Source organism: Hemitrygon akajei, chromosome 11 (assembly GCF_048418815.1).
Source record: "Hemitrygon akajei chromosome 11, sHemAka1.3, whole genome shotgun sequence".
In the NCBI taxonomy this organism is placed as follows: domain Eukaryota; kingdom Metazoa; phylum Chordata; class Chondrichthyes; order Myliobatiformes; family Dasyatidae; genus Hemitrygon; species Hemitrygon akajei.
The window spans coordinates 137,436,736-137,455,326 of record NC_133134.1 but is presented as its reverse complement, the minus strand read 5'-3'; the positions used below and the strand labels follow the sequence as shown (position 1 = coordinate 137,455,326).

Below are 18,591 nucleotides of genomic sequence, written 5' to 3'. Positions count from 1 at the left end.
TGAGCACACTTAGAAGGCAGTGGTAAAATTGGATTTGGACGGGGAATGAGGTGAATCAAACAGTAGAAAATAAATGAAATGAATAAGGAGTGGATTGAGTTTTCTCCTTTTATTTTATTGTGCTTTGTGGTGATTATTTGATGATCATATCTTCTTCCCCTGAGTAGGGGAATTTAAAAACTAGAGAACATAGATTTAAAGCGAGAGGGAAAGATTTAAAAGGGATCTGAGGAACAAAACTTTTACACAGGATGGTGGGTATATGGAAGGAACTGCAGAGAAAAATGTGGAAGTACCAACTTTTTGTAATTGTACCAACAATTACAGTGTTTGGTGATATAGCTAGACAGAGTGGTGAAGAAGGTCTTGGGTTTGCTTGCCTTAATCAGTCAGGATCTTAAGTACAGGGGTAGACCAGCATGTTACAGCTGTACTAGACATTGGTCGGGCCTCCTTTAAAAGTGGGAGGGAAGAGATTTAAACTGGACCTGAGAGGCAATGTTTTCCTTCAGAGGGTGGACGCACTGTCAACGTTCATAGTAGAGGCAGGGACAATTAAGACTTTCAAGAGACATTTGGGTAGGCACATAGATAGGGAAAATTTAGTGGGCTATGAGACTAATTCAGTTAGCAGCATGGACAAATTTTGCCAAAGGGCTTGTTTCTATGATCCAGACATTTTTCCTTTCCCTCATCTTGAAGTTGGTGTGATGAGCAAGTAAAATTGAAATTACTACCTTTATTTTACTGCAGATTTTTTGAAAACTTGGTTAAAGGCATAATTAAAAAATATATTTTATGTAGTTCTTCACTTGTATGTCCAAGGCCAGTATTTGATTAATAATAACTTTAAACAAAGTCACCTTTATGAAGCGAATATAGTTTCAGCATGACCTCTTCTGATTTGGCAATAAAATGTGGCACTTCAATTTAATCTTATTAGATGTATAGTTCCATTAATAGATAGGTTATTAGTAAATAATATCCAGAAAGCATTTTCAATATTTTTTTCTGCAATTTCTCTTGGATAAGAATACATGGTAGATGGTTAGATAAAATTAATCTGGCATTACTGAATTTCACAGTTCCTGTGGATTATAAACCACTTTTAAAGCAGAGTTCTTTCTTATTTGACTTTCTGCGCAAAGGTGAGTATTTATACTTGATCTGTAATTTGGCCATGATTTACCATTGTTGCTGGAATCTGTTACCCATGGTTGCTTGCATTTTACTTTCCAGGTAACTTGCAACAATTCAGAACTTAAAGTTAATGACAAATTTCACCTCTCAGAGAGAATGAGAAAGTCTGTTTTATAAATTAGTGCATTTTTCCCACCAGAGAACAACTTTTTCTTTGTCACCAAAAATGTACATTTCCTGTAGCAATTAAATTAAATGGAGATACTTCATGTCATAATGAGGAGGGGGAAATGGAAATGATCGTGTGATAATAATCTGATACAATGCTGACTGTATATTTTTCCTCTTTCCCCAAGAGGATTATTATATGGATGGATATCTGGTCCATAGGTAACAATTGGTGCAGTTAATGCAACAATAGATCCTTGCTCCAAGAAATTAGCATTAAATGCTTCCATTATATTACAGTGTTTGAAAGTTACCTTGTCATATGCTACATTTTACTAGAAAGTTTCTGTTGACATTGAAAATGTTCTTCTCCCTGAATCGAGAATCATGCCATAAAAATAAAACAAAAATTGACAAATTTGATCTCATCTCCCCTCCTGGCCTTACAGAGACAGCTTATTCACTTCTCTGCGTGTTTGTGAAATGTTAAATACTTAATGAGGCATTTATTTATAACCTTCACCTTCAATGTGATGCTCTTGGAAGGTCAAATTGTTTTATGAGGCTCTCAATGATATGTAGACAACTTTATGCTATGCACCAAGCATTTCTATAATTCATTGTTAATGCTGCCTGTGCATTTTTGTTTCATTATTAAGTGCAAAAATCATGTTTCAAATGGGAATTCTAATTCACCAAATAGCAACCATCTGTTTATTTTGATGAGGTTATCAGCTTTCTATGGTATTTCTTCATGCAGAAACATTTGGGGATTATGTTCAAATTAAGCTTGGTTTCATTCAGCTGAACTATACAAAGTGCTAATGTCCAGGAAGTGGATATGTCTTCAGAAAGTAGCTTTACTTAACTAACTGGTTTGATTTTCTCCTCCCCTGATTGGATGACTAGTCAGTATCGGTCTTGATAACAATGTCTTACTAATGCAAAATAATGTTACAGTGCATAGAAAAGTACTTGCAGGAAAAGGCTCTTTGGCCCACAATATTTCCTAAGACCATCACCCTTACTGGGGCGTAGACCACTATCTTATTCGATCCTTACTCTCTCAGTGATGAGGTCTTTGGAGCATCTGTTAGCACTCCACTTCTCTAGCTCTGGGTTTTTACGGGATGGTTTTGCTAGCCCCATGCCCATCCCTCCTCCTTTTTGCAGCCTGGCTTGGGACTGTCCATGGTGGAGTTCCTCAACGTTTATGTCAACCTTGATGACAATCTAGCCTAATGCCATTTGCCTGTGCAAGGTTTTGTGTTTGCCTTGGTGTTTCATAATAGTTGTTATTTATCTTCCACCTCTCTCTTGAAAGTGTGTTTCTGACACCTACCAAGTTCTATGAGTGTTTAATAAAAAAACAAAAAGATGTACATCTTCTGTGTCCTCAACTAAAACTCTCTTATAGTTGACATTTGTATCCTGAGAAAAGAAGACTCTGACCGACTATACTATCTATGTATTAATTTTACATTATTCTGTCAGGTTTTCAAGCTGCACTTGAGGGAAAGCTATCTATGTCTGTCTAAAGATTAGATTTGTCACATGTGCATTGAAACATACGTGAAATGCGTCATTTGCATCAAATCAAATCAGTGAGAAATGTGCTGGGCAGCCCACAAGTGATGCTACACTTCTGGCACCAACATAACGTGCCCACAGGTCACTCACTCTAGCTGTACATTTTTTGGAATGTGGGAGGAAACAGAAGCACCCAGAGGAAACCCATGCTCTTATATGGAGAAAGTACAAATTCCTTACAGACAGCGGCAAGAATTGAACTCCAATCTTGCAGCTGACACTGGTGCTAACTACTTTGCTGCCATGTTGCCATAAACTCTCCTTATAGTTACTGCTCTCTATTCTAGGCAACAAATGATGTATCTCTTCGGCATTCTCTGCAAAGCTTCCAAATCTTTCTTGTAATGCAGTGGCCAGAACTACAGACTTTCTCCAAATGTAGCCAAGCAGAAGTTTTTGTTTATATATAAACTGCAGCATTAATTTTTAAATTTGATATTCAGAGCTCTGACCAATGAAGTGTATCATACTCATTAATTTACAAACATTGAAGAATGAAATATTTGGAAACATTTCTTCAAAATGTTTGATGCTCGATAGTTGTGGCAGGGTTTGAGTACTATCACCTCTTATAAAGTTAAATCAAATGAGACAACAACAGGACTTCATTTCCTGGTAAGCTCAATGCCTTCTATGATCGCATTGACCATTAAAACATGGAGGAATCATCACAAACTCCACAACCCCTGATGATCCTGTTATCTCTATCTCTGTGAGCAGCCTTCAGGAGGGTGAACCCATGAAAAGCATCTGGCCCAGACAGCTTACGTGGCCAAGTACTAAAAACCTGTGCTGATCAACTGTCTGGGGAGTTCATGGAGGTCTTTAACCTCCTGCTTTGGCAGTCTGCGGTACCCAACTGCTTAAACAGGCTTTAGTTATACTGGTGCCTAGGAAGAACATGGTAATGTGACTGTCATCCAGCAACACTTCGATCCACAGTGAAGAAATGTTTTCAGAGGTTGCTGATGAAGCATATCAAGTCCTGCCTGAGAAATGACTTGGGTCCACTCAAAATTGCTTACTGGACCAACAGGTCCACAGCAGATGGCTCTACATTCAACCTTGGAACATCTCGACAGCAAAGATGCATAGGTCAAAATGTTCTCTATCAACTACAGCTAGGCATTCAATGCCATCATCTGCTCAAAACTAGTCAAAAGCTTCAAGAACTTGACCTCAATGCTTTCTTCTATAATAGGATCCTCGATTTCCTCACTTGCAGACTCGGGTCAGTTCAGATTGGCAAGAGCATCTCCTCCAATGTCTCCATCAGCAAGGGTGCACCCAAAGCTGTGTGCTTCGCCCCTGCTCTACTTGCTTTACACTTATGACTGTGGCTAAACATGGCTCCAATGCCATATTCAAATTTGCAGACAACACCACTGTCGTAGGCCAAATTAAAGGTGGTGATGAATCAGCATATAGGAGAGAGATTGAAAATCTGGCTGAGTGGTGCCACAACAAGTACTTCATAATTTGACAAGATGAAGGACCTAATTATTGACTTAGGAGGAGGAAACCAGAGGTCCATGAACTTGTCCTCATTGGAGGATCAAAGGTGGAAAGGTCAGCAACTTTAAATAATTCGGTGTTAACATGTTGGAGGACCTGTCCTGTGCCCATCACGTCAGTGCAATTATGAAGAAGGCACTGCAGCCCCTCTACTTCCTTAGGAGTTTGTGATGATTTGGCATGACATCTAAAACTTTGACAGATACTGTTAGATGTGTAGGGAGAGTGTATTGGCCAGGTGCATCACAGCCTAGCATGGAAACACCAAAGCCCTTGAAAGGAAAGTCCTACGGCCTAGTCCATCATGGATAAAGCCATCCCCACCATTGAGCACATTGGCACCAAATGTTGTTGCAGGAAAGCAGCATCCATCATTGGGACCCTCACCATCCAGAACATGCTCTCCTCTCTCTCCTGCCATCAGGAAGAAGGTACAGGACTTACACCACCACGTTCAGGTATAGTTATTGCCTATCAAGCATCATCAAGCTCTTGAACCTAAGGGGATAACTTCACACAGCTTCACTTTCCCCATTGTTGAAATGTTCTCACAACATATGGACTCATTTTTAAGGACACATCATCCCAGGTTCTCGATTTTTATTATTTATTTATTATTATTGTTTTTTCTTTTCGTATTTGCAGATTGTTGTCTTTTGTACACAAGTTGAATACCCAAAATGGTGCTGACATTCAGTGAGTTGGTTGTTGCTCTGTTAAGGATTTATGAGTATGCTCACAAGAAAATGAATCTCAGGGTTGTATATGGTGACGTTTATGTACTCTTACTTTCAACTTTGTTACTATTGAAGAAGGTATATGATACCAGCACCTACCTTATATTTATTGAAATATCAGAATTAGAATCAGGTTTATTATCACCGGCATATGACGCGAAATTTGTTAACTTAGCAGCAGCAGTTCAATGCAATACATAATCTAGAAGAGAGAAAAAATAATAATAAATAAAATAAAACATAATAAATAAACAAGTAAATCAATTACATATAATTGAATAGATTTTTTTAAATGTATAAAAATAGAAATACTGTATATATTTTTTAAAAATGAGAGTGTCCAAGGCTTCAATGTCCATTTAGGAATAGGGTGGCAGAGGGGAAGAAGCTGTTTCTGAATTGCTGAGTGTGTGCCTTCAGGCTTCTGTATCTCCTACCTGATGGTTACCGTGAGAAAAGGTCATGCCCTGGGTGCTGGAGGTCCTTAATAATAGACGCTGCCTTTCTGAGACACTGCTCACTAAAGATGTCCTGGGTACTTTGTAGGCTAGTGCCCAAGATGGAGCTGACTAAATTTACAACCTCCTGCAGCTTCTTTCAGCCCTATGCAGTTGCCCCTCCATACCAGACAGTGATGCAGTCTGTCAGAATACTCTGCACGGTACAACTTTAGAAGTTCTTGAATGTATTTGTGATATGCCAAATCTCTTCAAACTCTTAATAAATTATAGCCGCTGTCTTGCTTTCTTTATAACTACATCGATATGTTGGGACCAGGTCAGATCCTCAGAGATCTTGACACTGAGAAACTTGAAGTAGTTCACTCTCTCCACTTCTGATCCCTCTATGAGGACTGGTATGTGTTCCTTCGTCTTAACCTTCCTGAAGTCCACAATCAGCTCTTTTGTCTTACTGACATTGAGTGCCAGGTTGCTGCTGTGGCACCACTCCACTAGTTGGCATATCTCACTCCTGTATGCCCTCTCGTCACCACCCAAGATTCTACCAACAATGCCAGCAAATTTATAGATGGTATTTGAGCTATGCCTAGCCACACAGTCATGTGTGTCTAGAGAGTCAAACAGTGGGCTAAGCACACACCCTTGAGGTGTGCCAGTGTTGATCGTCAGTGAGGAGGATATGTTATAACCAATCCACACAGACTGTGGTCTTCCAGTTAGGAAGTCGAGGATCCAATTGCAGAGGGAGGTACAGAGGCCCAGGTGTTGCAACTTCTCAATCAGGATTGTGGGAATGATGGTATTAAATGCTGAGTAATAGTCGATGAACTGCATTCTGACGTAGGTGTTTGTGTTGTCCAGGTGGTCTAAAGCCGTGTGGAGAGCCATTGAGATTGTGTCTGCCGTTGACCTATTGTGGCGATAGGCAAATTGCAATGGGTCCAGATCCTTGCTGAGGCAGGAGTTCAATCTAGTCATAACCAACCTCTCAAAGCATTTATAGTTTACAGTTTATCTTTTAAACTTGCAGCATCTGTACTGGAGCGTGATACTTGCATGCTACGAGAGGCCTGAAGCAGGCACAGTTATTATGCATTAACTTGGACTGAGTTTCAAGTTAGTTGCTACTGAGAATATGGTATTAATCCTTGTGGTTTGTTCTTCTGTCTTGTGCAGTACTGTAAGTAGTGTTAGCATAATGGAAATGAACCACTTGACTGCTTGAAAATGAACTAATATTAATTATGTAATACTTTCAAGTTGCGAACATTAGTAGGAACAGTAAAATATAATTTTGTGCTAAGCTTTGTCTCCATCATCAAACACCCAGACCCCGTTTGGGGTACTAATGCAGTCTTTGTTTAATTGAAATATCCAAAGAAAGCTGCTGATCAGTATTCATTTGAAGCCTTTGGATTACTTGCCAGTTAGCTCTCATTTCTAATGGGTTAAGCAATATTTTTCCCTCTTTGAAGTCTTTGTGCATTCAGTGCAACTTATTAAGAAAACTAAGGCAGAAATGTAATTCTCAAAGTGTAACAAATCTCTTTCAGAAGCTTCATGGTATTATGTTTATAATTGTAAGAGTATCTATTGTTTCTGCAAACATTTTAAGTGTTGTACAAATAAAACAACTCCCTGGCTTTAATATTGTGTTTGAATTCAGTTGTTGCTGAGTTCCTTTAACTGTAGTTAAGCGTAATACCTTGAGTTTGATTTGGAACTGGGAAGAGGCACTCCGTTGATGATGATGACAGCATTCATTAGCTTCCCAAAATAAGATGTCCCAGGGCCAGCAATAGCTGGCTCCTTTTAAATACTTAACCCTGTACTGCAGTGCCAGGTTTTGCTGAATGTTATATGATTAGTCTTTAGTAATTTTCACAGAAGAGAGAATGCTTTCATTTCACAGCTGGTGGCCATTAAAATCTACAGAGCTATTGTAAGCTCTACTGGACATAATTAATACTTTAATGTTCATAAACTAACATTTTACTGAAAAAAATAATTGCCAAAGCTGTTGAGTTGGTTCCAGTGTTGTGTGTTTTTTTTTGACAACTCTGCTTCCCCGTCCTCAAATATAGACATCTGCATCTGAAGCATTGCCCCAGTTTTGTACTGAATGTTTCTGCTGATCTGTATTTACCTCTATTTTGAAAATTCTGAATTCAAGTTTATTGTCATTTACCGTAACTATATACATATATATAATGTATATAGAAATGAGACAACATTTCTCTGAAACAGGGCGTAAAGTACACATAACACACGATAACCTCTGAAATGTAAGGATGAAATCTACAGATGAATCATGCATAAATAACAACTGAAAGTGCCTAAATTAAATATCGTAATGTACCGATTGGCTTAACCAGTGACACTTTGAATGTGATGTGGCAGGGAGTTCAGAAGCCTAATGGCCTGAGAGAAGAAACTGTTTCCCATCCTGACTGCTTTTTTTAATGGATTGGAGTCTCCTGCCTGATGGTAGAAAGTCTAAAAGGATGGTGGATGACGAGTGGGATCCTAGCTCTAGGATGAAGGAACTTCAGACAGGTCGAGGGAAAGCTTTCAGTGTGGTAGCTCTCAAACCATCGTTCATGCACATCATCTTTTAACACGTAGATCTAGTTTCCCTTTGTCTCAAGGGGTAGTAGTTAATATTGAGTGTGCATTCAATCCTCTGATTACTGTTTCAGGAATGCAGATGGTTCAATTTTTCCCTGATCAATTGAACAAATAGGTGGCAACTAAATTCAGGAATATAAATACTGGAGAGCTGTTTGATTTGTACATAAAATTTATGAAAGTCCCTAGAGTGTATCTATTCTGAGATAATCTCTGCCCACCCTATTGATTTTTGCTTTGTTTTGTTTGGAAAAACGTTTCTGTACATTGCTACGATGCATTCCACGAAAAGTATCACAGTGGAATGTGCAAATTCTTGCCCATGTCCCCCAACCCATGATCTAAATCTGGAATTTATTTTGAGATTACTAATTTAGGATTATCTGTCTGATTACCTGAACTGTCATCCATTAACATCTCAAAAGACCATGGAGATGATTGTTTGTTCCTTCCAATATGAGGGCACATTGAGAAATTTGCATTGCCTCTTCCAAGCATGGCTTGCTTTTTCTAGAAGGATCCTAAAGTTATTCTGTGTTAGTTGTTTTGAACTTGGAAATTTAAGAATTTTGAGGCTGGGGTCAGAATGTCAACTATAAATTTAATACCAAAGAAAAACAAAACTTGAATGAAAAATAAAATTGCAAAGCAGAGGCAGAACAAAAAGGACCAACTGCGAATGTGACATGATCAGTGGGTGACACCTAATTACAACAAATGGAAGCTAATAATTGGAGGAACAAGGTGTTTAGCTAAAAGGCAGAAAGTTGATGTATGTTGGTGAACATTTGAAGCCTAGACGAGAGGGGTATAACCAATCACAATCAAATTGAATGAAGGAGGCTTAAAGAATTCAGGTGGCCCATTTGTGTTCTGATTTTTCTTGTGTGTTCTTGACCATCTGTAAAACCTTGTCCTTATTTGTGGACACAATATCATGAGAAGCCTATCAAGCTTTATATTAAAAGAAAATAAGCAGAGATGCCAAATGAAGCTTCTAAATGGTAACAATGTAAAACTGAAGAACCTTATGTTTGATGACTTTGGAGAAGAAACAGCTGGTCTAAACATTGAGTGTTCTTGGATTATTGAAAAATGAGCCCTGAAAATTGTTTCAAATTCCAAAGATACTCGAACCTGTTTATGTAAACTACTTCCTGCAAAATATGAGGGGGAAACAGAAGGAGGAGGTAAAAAATGTTAATGACACTTATATTGTTGCAAGTGGATGTTGCTTTAGGACTGAACAATTAACTGCACGACTTTATATATGATTCTACATTCTTCATCAAGACAATGTACAAGGAATCTCACAATAGAAATAGATGTAGCAATCCAGATTGTGAGATTGTCTTGATCAGGGACTTCCATGTTGATGCCTGGATGATTACTCTGCAGGCTAGTTTTTACTTTGTACTCTGTCTAAATTGTAAATTTTGATAGAATGTTCTTTGATCTTGGTGACTGTAAGCATATGGGAATGTGCTAAAATATATATTTCTTAACAAACAGACCTCAAGTTGATCTGATTGGGAAGAAAAGAAATAGGGAATTGTTGGAACCTGTGGGAAATGTGGCTCTTGATCAAAATTGTTAATGAAATTGACTTTTGTCTTTTAAGCCAACAATGATCTATCAAAATGTATCTTTCTCCAAAGCAGTTGTCAATATTTTTTTTTAAGATCTGATGGTTGAGACTCTTGGTCTATGATTGAAGTATGATTTATATTTTTGTAGGAGCTGTTGAAAAGGACTCCCAAAAAACATGGTGATAGCGCAGCAGTAGCGGAGGCCTTGCAGGCAATGAAGACGGTGTGTACAAATATTAACGAAACAAAGAGGCAGATGGAGAAGCTTGAAGCTTTGGAGCACTTGCAGTCGTCAATTGAAGGATGGGAGGTATGATCTGCAAGGCCGAGGATATAACAGTACCTTTTTAATGGATTTAACGCCATTTTCCAAGTTGTCCTTATGTGCAGAATGAAATGTCTACTTCTTGGAATTGTAAAGACATATTCACATATGTAGTAATTTTAGAAATTACTGGGTACCCCACTTGAAGGGCGAGATGGATGGGCATATTCTGCGCTGTATCTCAATAAAATAAAAAAAAATAAGCAAATTGCTAGAGGAACCCAATGGGTTAGGTAGCATCTGTGGAGAAAAGGAATGGTTGACATTTTAGTTTGAGATCCTGTATTAGGATCTGAAATGTTGACTCTTCCTTTGCCTCCACAGATGCTGCCTGACACATTGAATTCGAAGATTCAAAGGTTCAGAGGGTTAATTTATTATCGAAGTATACAACCCTGAAATTCTTCTTCTCCGGTTAGCCATGAAACCAGAGAAAGAAAACAACGGCAGCACAATCATCAACCCCCGACTACTACCTCCCCACTCAAAAATGGAACAAAAAGAGAATAGACACATCAATCCCCAAATCTCCTCCCCGCACAAATAAAATGTGAAAGAGCAGGAGAAAAACACAGAATTGGGTAAAAAAAAACTATAAGACTAAAGAAAAGTCTATAGTCGAAGGCCATATCCAAAATGCAGAAAATCTGGGTAACATTCTCCGGGCATAGAAGCAGGCTCTCCCCTGTCTGGTAGCAGAGCGATCTCCAGCAATCAAACGGCAGGCAGCTGACGCTCATCTTCCACATTCGCCTTGATATTTCAATCTTCCTCATTGCTGTAATCAGTGCACAATGAAAGATTTAATTGGTGAAATGGAGTGAAACATTGGCTCATGCCCTGTGCCACAACCTACCCGCCATGAAGTTCGCACACACTGCCTTTACCTTCTGGAATCCTCTTGGAGACTGCAGAGCACTGAAACACACGAACAATCTCCAAACTGCAAATCACAGGCTCCAGCGGTTCCAGAATCACATCCAAGATGAAAAATAAGTATAAAAGGCATAAAAAAGAAGTGAAATGTATGGTTTCATGATCTATCCTGAAGATATCAACTGAAGGAGCATTGTACCTAGATGTCATCTTAACTGGCAGTTGGCCTTTGAGCAGTTTTCATTAATGCTGTAGGTTAGAGCATCTGCAGTCTTTGAAGTCTCTGTAGGGTTCATGTCAGCTCCCCTATGTCTAACTGGACACCATCCACTACCCCTGGCCAATGTCTTTTTAATTCAAATGATCTTTGGAAACAAATAATTTGCAGCACATTGATTTTGTGTTATATATTAAGATTTATGAACTTGGCTATATATTACTGTCAATTTAATAATCAATTCAGTTATTCTCTATCATCCTGAGACGCAGCTCTGTCATAGGCTAATGTGGTGTTAATATTTAGTCTTAAAATAGCAAGGTGCAAGGTGAGTGCACTTGTATCTCTTTGCAAAGGTTATTTCTGAAAAGCTGTTAATGCTTTTTATGGCCTATTGTTAACAAAAAAATGAAATCCTTTGTTTCAACTTATTCCTTTACTTGGCAGCATCTGGAGAGATGATGTAATTGTCTGCCAGGAAGAAGTATCTCCTGTCTTGAAAAAAATAGGCTGCTGAGTGTTTTAAGGCTGACCAGATTCACATAGTCATGCATTGAAATGTATCTAAACAGGGAGCTTATTTCTCAAGAAAAATGATGTATAAGGAAATGGAGAAGTGATGAGATGTATTAATCAAGATAACATTGACACATGCTTATCATAAAACACTTCAGAGTCCCTTGTGCATTGTCATCTCTGTGAAGCATATGGTAATGAAGAGGTACTAAGAGAGGGGTTTCAGGTATTATTTTAAAGATGTAGAGCAAGTTGGGGAAGTGGTGTTTGTAGGACAGGGCATTAAGCTTAGGTGTCAGGAACACCAGTAATTTGCCTGTCACGGAGTGGCATAGACCAGAAGCCGGTCCTTTGACTCATCAGCTGAACTGTCCTTCAAGTTACATTTTATTTTTCCCATGTTCCTGCCAGCTCTTCCCAGAATCCTTCACTTGCATACTAGGTGCAATTTACTGAGGCTAATTAATGCACAAATCTGCATGGTTTTGAAATGTGGGAGGGAACCAGAGCAGCTTGAGGAAATTCTGCGCATTTCATAGTACATGCAAACTTGAGAGCACTAGCTGGAACCCACCTTTTTAGCAAGTTTATAATGTCATTAGCTTGATGTTTCACGATTGAAAATTGGAAGTTAGCAAGACAAATGGAAAATGATACAACCTGATGGTTTATATGTTAATGCAGACCACTCACAGCATGCTGCATGGTTTAATAGATCATGTATGATCTATGCATTCAGGCTATTGTCATTATCTTAAACACATATGGTATGCAATATGGCCCTGTGATTCTTTATGTTCCTGTGGAACTGGAGAATACAATGTTGTCTTGGCCATCTGTTTATCTTTTTCTCCAGAAAGATTTCAGGTTTGATAACAAGATTATTTGAAGGGGTACATGTTTTGTTAATTCTGCAATTAGTTGTACCATTTGCAGGGTTTACATAGAGGAATTGAAGGTTTTGCAACTTACATTCTTCCCTATCTTTCAATTATAAAAATTGTAACCTGGTGTCTAGATGAGGATTATGTTTGAAAAAATTCAACTGTAAACTTCCTCTTAAAAATTTCTTTCAGTTGCCATTAACATAAGAAAAGCAAACAAGTCAATGAGGCAATTCTATTTCCTCCAGTTTTTTTCCACAATGTAGATATTGATAACTGCACATAAGCTGTTGTGAGATGAATATCATTAGGTTTTCCTCATTTTATTTTTGGCCAGGGTTCAAATCTGACGGATATTTGTACTGAACTACTGCAACAAGGTCCATTGTTGAAAATCTCAGCTGGAAATATTCAGGAGCGTGTTTTCTTTTTGTTTGATAACTTACTAGTGTACTGCAAAAGGAAGTCCAGGTAAGGTATGATTAGGAACTGTCAAATGACAACCTGAAATGCACCAGAAATTGCTAACTTTTGACCTCGGGATGAAATTAATTCTGTTCACCTTTCATAATCAGAAACACAATTCTATAGTTTGGGTTTCATTATTTTGTACATTTGCTGTCCTATTTGAGAGTGACATCCATCTGTGCAGCCCCTCAGCCCCGGTCAGTTCATAACTGGAAATTAGGGAACTGAATGAACCCTGGAAGGATTTATCAGCCTGGTGAAATGCAAAATACACTTGAAGTGATGCTAGGACTCCACATATTGAGGGAAGATTACGCGAATTGCATCTATATATCTTGAAATTTAGCTGATTTGTTTTTCTCATTGTCATGTATTTTGAATCAAATCTCAGTAAAGTGTCTCACTGTTTTAAGTATTTTGACCAAGGTTTTAGGCTGGGAATCACTTGAATGTGTAAAGGGTTACAGGAGCTTGGGACCCTTTACTCCAATGACAATTGATGGCAATTCCATTAATTTTAAATCCCTTTTAGATGTATATTAAGTAAATTTATGTGACAAAGGTGAGTGTAGTTCATCCACTATATAAATAAATAATACAGGCTTGAGGATATAAATAATTCATTTTTCCAAGGTACTAATGGTGACATATGATCATGAATGTGTCCTTCACTGAATGTCATCACTGAAATTGTTGTTTGCCTCCAGTCTGGGGATGCTGATTCTGGGGATAGAACTCCAGTTGTGGGATAAGTTACCACAAATTGCATTTGTTTAGGTAAATTAACGGATTTGTCCAGTGAAAGGTAGTTGTACTTTTGTTTCTGGTGAAGGCACTGTGAGTCATAACAGGAGGAAGGAAACGTAGTTTCAAATTGCATCAGCATTTACAGGATTTGGAAATGAAAATTGGTAACTTCCCTACATTTTCAGCTGTGTTGATGTGGCTTTTGTTTCTAAATCTATGCAGGATCAGCTGATCATTCCATATTTCTTCATGACATATTGCCAGCAGAAATCATTGATGCCTCAAGCTGAAGTCCACGTTATTTATTGAAATGTTTGATACTTCTGAGCAGTTTTTTTTCGGAAGTGCTTGAGCATTGTCCAGTTGTTAAATTAACAATTTTATTTAATTATGTGTTTGAAGTCATAAAATTGTAAAGAACCACACATTTTCCGAGCTCTGCTTTAAAATTGCACCTGCATGCCCTATAATAAGAAATGGTGATACAGGTGTGTTAGAAAATTGTAGGTGAGCATCAAAGTACAATTTATGAGCAAGATCTGCATACTCTAGTTAAGATTTTTTTATGCACAAATATCAGGGAGGTGGTGCTTGAATGACTTTATATCGTCAAATTCTAGACTTGATGGTAATGCCATTCAATGATATTTTTGTTTGAGCCTTAACGGAGATGAGAAATCATGCTTGTGAACTGGAACACTTGCATGAAGTCTGAGTTCTGATTTCCATTTGCTTAACTTGTGGTATAACTTCAAGCTACTTGGAAACAACATCAAAGTAGGCGGTTTGCCAGCTGAAGCTCTGTATCCTTCCTGTCCCTCATGCTGAAGCACTTCAGTTCACCACATATTTATTTAATTTCAGGCCTGTTGATTGAAATGAATTATTATTTCTGGAAATGCACATTTCTTTTCTTGTTTTAGAGTTTCTGGTAAAAAATCAACTAAGCGCACCAAATCTATGAATGGAGCCCAATATATTTTTCGTGGAAGAATCAATACAGAGGTTATGGAAGTGGAGCATGTTGAAGATGGAACAGGTATCATTGTGTCTTGTAGTTGACTGTTGAGTTACCCCTTTCTCTTCACAATCCTGTTTAAAGTGATCAGTGCTTGCTTGAATTTCCTCCCTGTCACTTACTGAATCTTTTATTAAATGCAAGCCTTCACAGAATGCCTTCTGATGACCTCCAATTCTATACAATTCAGTTGAGCTTGAGCAAGGGACTGTAATATCTACTGGATGCAGAAAATTGAACAACAAAATTGGTTGTTGTCTCATTGACCACCATTGATGCTGCCCTTACCAACATCTCCTTTATTTCCTGAGATGCTCACCCGATCTTTCCGCTGTCTTAACAGTGAGAGAGTTCCTCTTGCCCTTACCTACCACCCCGTGAGCCTCCACATCACTCTCTTCAACTTCTGCCATCTCCAAAGGGATCATATGGCTAGCCATATCTTTACCTCTGCCCCCCCCCCCACTTTCCACAGGGATCACTCCCCCCATAATTCCCTTGTCCATTCACCCCACTAATCTCCCTCCCAGCACTTATCCCTGCAAGTGGCCAAAGTGCTATACCTGCCTATTCACCTCCTCACTCACTTCCAGTCAGGGCCCAAACAGTCCTTCCAGGTGAATCAGTACTCCACCTGCAAATCTGCTGTGCCCAGTGCTCCTGATACATTGATGAGACCTGTCATAAATTGGGGGCCTGCTTTGTCGAGCATTTCCACTCCATCTGCCAAAACCGGAACTTTCTGTTGGCCAAGCATTTTAATTCTGATTCCTATTCCTGTTCCAACATGTCGGTCCATGGCCTCCTCTTGTGCCACGGTGAGGCTACCCTTGGAGTGAAGCAGCAACATCTTGTATTCCATTTGGGTAACCTCCAAACTCGTGGCATGAATATTGATTTCTCTTTCTGGTTTAAAAAAAAATCCCTCCCCCTCTTCTATTCCCCAATCTGGACCCTTACTCTTCTCACCTGCCTATCACCTCCCCCCTCAGACGCATCCTCCTTCCCTTTCTTTTGTGGTCCACCCTCCCCTCCTTTCAGATTCTATCTTTCCAGCCCTTGACCTTTCCCACCCACCTGACTTCATCTATCCCCTTCCAGCTAGCCTATTTTTCCTCCATCCACCTTTTTATTCCGGCATCGTTCCTCGTCTTTCATAGTCCTGAGGAAGGGTCTCAGCCCAAAACATCAATTGTTTATTCATTTCCCTAGATGCTGCCTGATTTGCTGAGTTCCTCTAGCATTTTGTGTGTGTTGTTTTGGATTTCCAGAATCTGCAAAATTTCTTGTGTTTATTGATTAGATTTTTTTCACACAGTGATTAATAAAAGGGATATAGCTGGTGGAATTTTCTTTTGCTATTGATTACTTTCAAGCTTTTAACCTGCATTGAGCCTTCAGATCACTAGCTGTCAAAGTTAATAAAGTTGCAACTTTCCATACAGCATTAATGCATCAAAATTTCCAACCATGAAAGGTTCTGTAATTTAAAGTCCTGTGCCAATGTGCGGAATTTCTTCGGCACATCAGCATTTAGTTCAGTAACATCTAAGTATTGGCAGAATGAAATGATACTCTTAAGATAATGCAATTTGCAGGCGTTAATGATCCCTTTTTTAAACAAAAATTTCTGCTCATATTTGGAGGAAGGTGGACAAAGTTGTCATCAATTTCAAGTTTAAAGGTTTATTTTGAATCATTTTCTTGGTATGTTCTGCCTTGAATACTTGAATCCCTATGAATATAATGTTTAATAGCAGTGCTAAAATTACTGCTAATATAATTTGGATTATTTCTATTATTCTACCTTTTTCACAGATACTCTGCTCCAAGGAGCAAGAAACTTCATTACCATCTGAACATAAACGACTGAACTATTTTAATTATCACTGTGCTGATGGATGAAGCAAATTTTAGAAACTTAGAGAGTTAAGAAATTGAGGAAGTTTTAGTTTGTGCAATTTTACTGTCTACCCTTTAAAGGTTTCCTGTTCTCTAAACAATGTTGGCTACTGAGAATCTAATCTTTCTATTGTGCAGCTTTTAAGACCTTTGTGTGTTGGCTTATTTCCTGCTTAACAGGCAGCTCTGCTGTGTGGCTGATCAAAGCATTACATCTTATGAACTTACTGTCTGCATCCATTAATCACAGTGATTTAAGGATCTAAATACTGCACTCTTTATATCCCACTGAATTGGACTGCAATGTTTGTGTTTATGTGATATCATACTGGAGAAACATTGTATCATTTCTTAATGCATGCATTACTAAATGACAATAAACGAGGACTGAGTGTCCTCACAATCTAAACTAATCTAATCTAATGTCAAAATTGGGGCTCAGTACAGTCTAAGTCGAGGTGTGAAATATGATCAGTTGAATTTGTACTGGAGATTGTATCTTTTATTTGATTCATTTGCCAGATAATTAATTGCAGGTTGTTTCTCTGCTTGTACCTAGTACTGTTTACTTAGAAAATAATTTAAGTTCTGATGGTTATCTTCATAACTTATCCCAACTTTGCATTAAACCTGAAGCAAAAAATGGTTTGGATTTTGCTCAGCTTGGATGGTAGTTCCATGTGGATTGCTGAAGTGCCAGTAGGTTCAGGACTTCAGCCCATACCCGTAATTTCCTTACTAGCCAAATATTCCTACAGACGTGGAGCCTAATGGTGGTGCAAAAATCTGTTAAGGGTTATTCACTGTATACACCAAGACAACTTGCTTATGTACTGAAGCAGGATCCACAAGACAAGTAATGTCCTTGGCTGTGAAAGAAAGAAAATGTATGAGATGAGAGGGTATGTTATAAGTGAGAGAAGAGGATTGCATATTTGAACAGGAGGAATAGGATGCAAGGCCTCACTCATTGAAACCTGAGATAATTGGGATTTTTCTGCCTCAGTCACATGTGCCTTAGAAAATATGGAATTTTTTACCTGCTTAGCCACATTCTGCTCACAAGAAAACACCATGAGCTCAAGTTGTTCCTCCTTTTGCTTTATGGAGAACGAGATCAGTCAAAATGGCTAGAGCAAATTGTCGTTATTGCAAAAGTCTATCACAGTGCCGCATTATACGTGTGCACTTTCATGTCTCTTGAGAGTCCCAATCCATTGACCAATGTCACTCACTGCCCTGCTGTTTGTGTAATATAATAAACATCCACAACAACGAGTAAAATCAAGTTTATTGTCATAAGCGCAAGTACATGTATTCATAGATACAGTGAAAAAAACTTACTGGTGGCAGTATCACAGGCAAATGCTGTGTATAACCCTATAACTATCAAAGTTCAAAGTAAATGTTACTATCAAAGTATATCTATGTCACCATCTATTACCCTGAGAATCATTTTCTTGTGGACATTGATATACAAAGAAACATGATAGGATCAATGAAAAGCTGCATGCAAACACGGACAAACAACTAATGTGCAAAATACAACAAATTGTGCAAATATAAAAGAAAAAAAACAAAATAGTGGTAATAAGTAAGTAATAAATATTGAGCACCTGAGTTGTAGATGCTCCTGAACTGGGGTGGGGGATAACTTTATTCTCCTCAGTTCTGAGCTAACTCCGTACCCTACTGTATAGACTCATTTGCAAGGACTCTACAAGTCATTATTTACTTTTTAAAAATTATTATTTGCACAATTTATCCTCTTCTGCACATTGGATGTTTGTTAGTCTTTGTTAAGTATGAT

The 18,591-nt window shown here is 38.4% G+C and overlaps 1 protein-coding gene across 1 annotated transcript in view; it reads left to right on the top strand.

The window, feature by feature from the left end:
• Positions 1 to 18,591, top strand: part of prex1 (phosphatidylinositol-3,4,5-trisphosphate-dependent Rac exchange factor 1) — a 201,458-nt gene that overhangs the window by 75,169 nt on the left and 107,698 nt on the right. Inside the window, exons 7-9 of the mRNA XM_073061760.1 lie at positions 9,977 to 10,138; positions 12,984 to 13,117; positions 14,785 to 14,900. Coding sequence (XP_072917861.1) covers positions 9,977 to 10,138; positions 12,984 to 13,117; positions 14,785 to 14,900 — 412 coding nt within the window. The remainder of the gene's footprint in view (positions 1 to 9,976; positions 10,139 to 12,983; positions 13,118 to 14,784; positions 14,901 to 18,591) is intronic.